General features: G+C 52.4%; 1 protein-coding gene across 1 annotated transcript in view; it reads right to left on the bottom strand.

The window, feature by feature from the left end:
- The window catches only part of SHH (sonic hedgehog signaling molecule), a 13,872-nt gene that overhangs the window by 6,872 nt on the left and 4,513 nt on the right, over nt 1–2,487 (bottom strand). The window contains exons 3-4 of the mRNA XM_014309363.2: nt 1,519–1,716; nt 297–358 (exon numbers count right to left, since the gene is read on the bottom strand). Coding sequence (XP_014164838.1) covers nt 297–358; nt 1,519–1,716 — 260 coding nt within the window. The remainder of the gene's footprint in view (nt 1–296; nt 359–1,518; nt 1,717–2,487) is intronic.

Here is a 2,487-nt window from a genome sequence, read left to right as displayed (position 1 = left end):
ACCCCAGGCTGGGCTCAGGCAGGGCTGAGCATCTTCACCTCCACTGCCAGGGAAGGACGGGGAGGTAGGTGAGGAGGGGGAGAGTGAAACTTGGGGACACGGGATGAACAGAGGATCAAACACCACGAAGACCCACAAGGACGGACCTTTTCCCTGCCCTGGCACCTGCTGCGGGGACAGGGGACCTCCCTCTGCCGGCGCTGGCGATTCAAAGGCACCTGCACGGAGCAAATTCCTGCCGCTAAGTGCCCTGTCCCTTCCCGAGAGCAAAGTTTCTGCTCAGAACAAACACTCGCCATATATCTCAGAGTCACGGATTCCCCCCCGGAATGTCTCTGCGGGTCTTTTCAGCTTAATTCTGTGTTGAAAAGGGTATCAATACATGTTAACAGCCTTTATGTGCTGGAGGGAGGGGTGTTTTTTTTCTTCTCTCCCTTCGCCCATCACTCATTAGAGCCCTCAAAGCTGCATGGGCTGGGAGCATTCACTCTGCTTCAAACATACATCGGCGCTCGCCTACAAAGCCGAGCAAATCCATACAATAATATAGCTCTTAGTGGGAAGATGAAAAGCAAGGGAGGGCCAAGGAGGGAAGTTAAGCGGAGCAGGGATGCTATGCAAGCTAGGACCCCCTTTGTGTGGAGTGAAACCCTTCCAGCTCCGTGGAGAAAATACTGCAGGATTTTTCATTGACCCTCCAGAGTCACCAGCCTTCCTTGGGCTGAACTGGGCCCAGCAGCACCGGGAGCACGTAGGGATCGAGTAATGAGGGACACAGGACAGGGGAAAGTGGGGAAAAGAGGTGAGCTGAAACCCTGAAAGTTTTGGGGAGTTTCCCATCTTTGCCAGGCGGGGAATAGACACAGTGGCGTCAGGGAAAAAGGACTCTCAACCCGGCAGAAACAGGAAATCAGCACCGAAAGCATTGAAAAGCACTTGACTAAAGGTACAGTTAGAAACACACACGTTGCCAGCTTTCTTCCTCCTTTTTGAGAGGAAAACAACTTAGGTGCATCTACCCGACGTAGTTCTCTTGATGCAAATACCGATGTGGCTCTAAGCCACGGCGGGATGCAGTAAGCTGCTCTTCCCACAGTTCTGCTGGCCTGACTGCTATGCTTGGCCTTCTGCAGGACTATTCTCCGCAGCGTGCTCACAGCACAGTCAATAAAAGACCACAGAGTTCCCCTTTCACAGCTCCCAGGAACGCAAAGCACCTCCATTACTCCGACGACGCTACTTTTAGGGACGTGACAAGGCTGCTTAGCAAGGAAGTTCCCATGTATTCCCCAACAGCCCCAAAAGTGATTCCAGCAACATACAGGTTGATATAAAGAGATATAAAAATCCCCGAGAGATATAAAACACAGTCACGAGCTCACTTTGGACTCTCTGGCCTACCGTTTTATGGAGAGAGACGGGTGTTTGGGTTTCGGCACCGTTCCCGGCAGCAAAGTGCAGTGGCACAAGGAAGTTGAGTTTGATTTATTTTATTTTTTCCCTCTCTCCCTCTCACACCTGAGTGGATAGATACGCTCCATCACTGATTTACAGGGGAAAGGGGGAGAAGGATCAAACGTCTCAGCTGTTGATAAGGTGACCGCGCTGCGCGACACGGCGATGTCGTGCCCCGCACGGGAGGAGCGGGCGCGGGCAGGGACGCGGGCAGCGCCGGGAGGCTCTGGGCGCCCCGGCCCTGCCCGCACCACTCCCCGGCTCCAAGCGAAATAAAGAAGAAGAAACGGCCTCCTAAAGGACTTTTCTCCCTTTTATACTGCCTGAGCTGGATTGTCAGAGTCAAAAGCCGTGAAGCCCAGACTATTTATTAATTCATCGGGTCGTGTGCCACAAATCAAGCCCAATTCTGTTCAGCCACCGTGAAGCTCAGCAGGGCTGCCTCCACTAACGCTTTGTGTGGAGGCAAAGTTGTTCAACAAGCCCTCTCCTGCCAGCTCCTAATCTCTTCACAAATGAATTGCTTGAAGGAAACACTTAACAGGTACCTGTCAGTGTAAACAACCTGGTGGGCTTCCTAAATGCCAAGTTGATCTCTAAATTCCTCACATCACGCACTGGTTGTGTGCCTGCATTACACGAGATTGCTATTTTATTTCATACAAATTCCAGCTTTATCATACTGACCTGGCCTCCTTATCTCTCTCCCCAATCCAGCCAATGGCTGGGGTGGCGGGGGGAGGAAAGGGAGGAAGGGGGGAGCCCTTAGCAAACTGCTGGTGTCACCTGCAAAGTTGAGAACCTGACTTACCTACCTCTGTTTGCGTTCCCCCCCACCCTTCTGAAGTTAATATTAACTAGCGACTAATGCATTCGGCAACCACTCTGCAAGTTTAACGATTCTGTCCATGAAAGATCTCTCCATGGTTGAAGGGCTCCCGAAGCCGGCGTTTAAAGGCTGGGATTTAACTAGAGGTTGCCGGCCGAGCGAGAGAGGGAAGGAGAGGAAAGCAAGGCAGGGAGGCCAGAGGC

Source organism: Geospiza fortis, unplaced genomic scaffold (genome assembly GCF_000277835.1).
Source record: "Geospiza fortis unplaced genomic scaffold, GeoFor_1.0 scaffold282, whole genome shotgun sequence".
Classification (NCBI taxonomy): domain Eukaryota; kingdom Metazoa; phylum Chordata; class Aves; order Passeriformes; family Thraupidae; genus Geospiza; species Geospiza fortis.
Note: the sequence above shows the minus strand (reverse complement) of the source record. Positions and strands in the feature narration are given on the sequence as shown.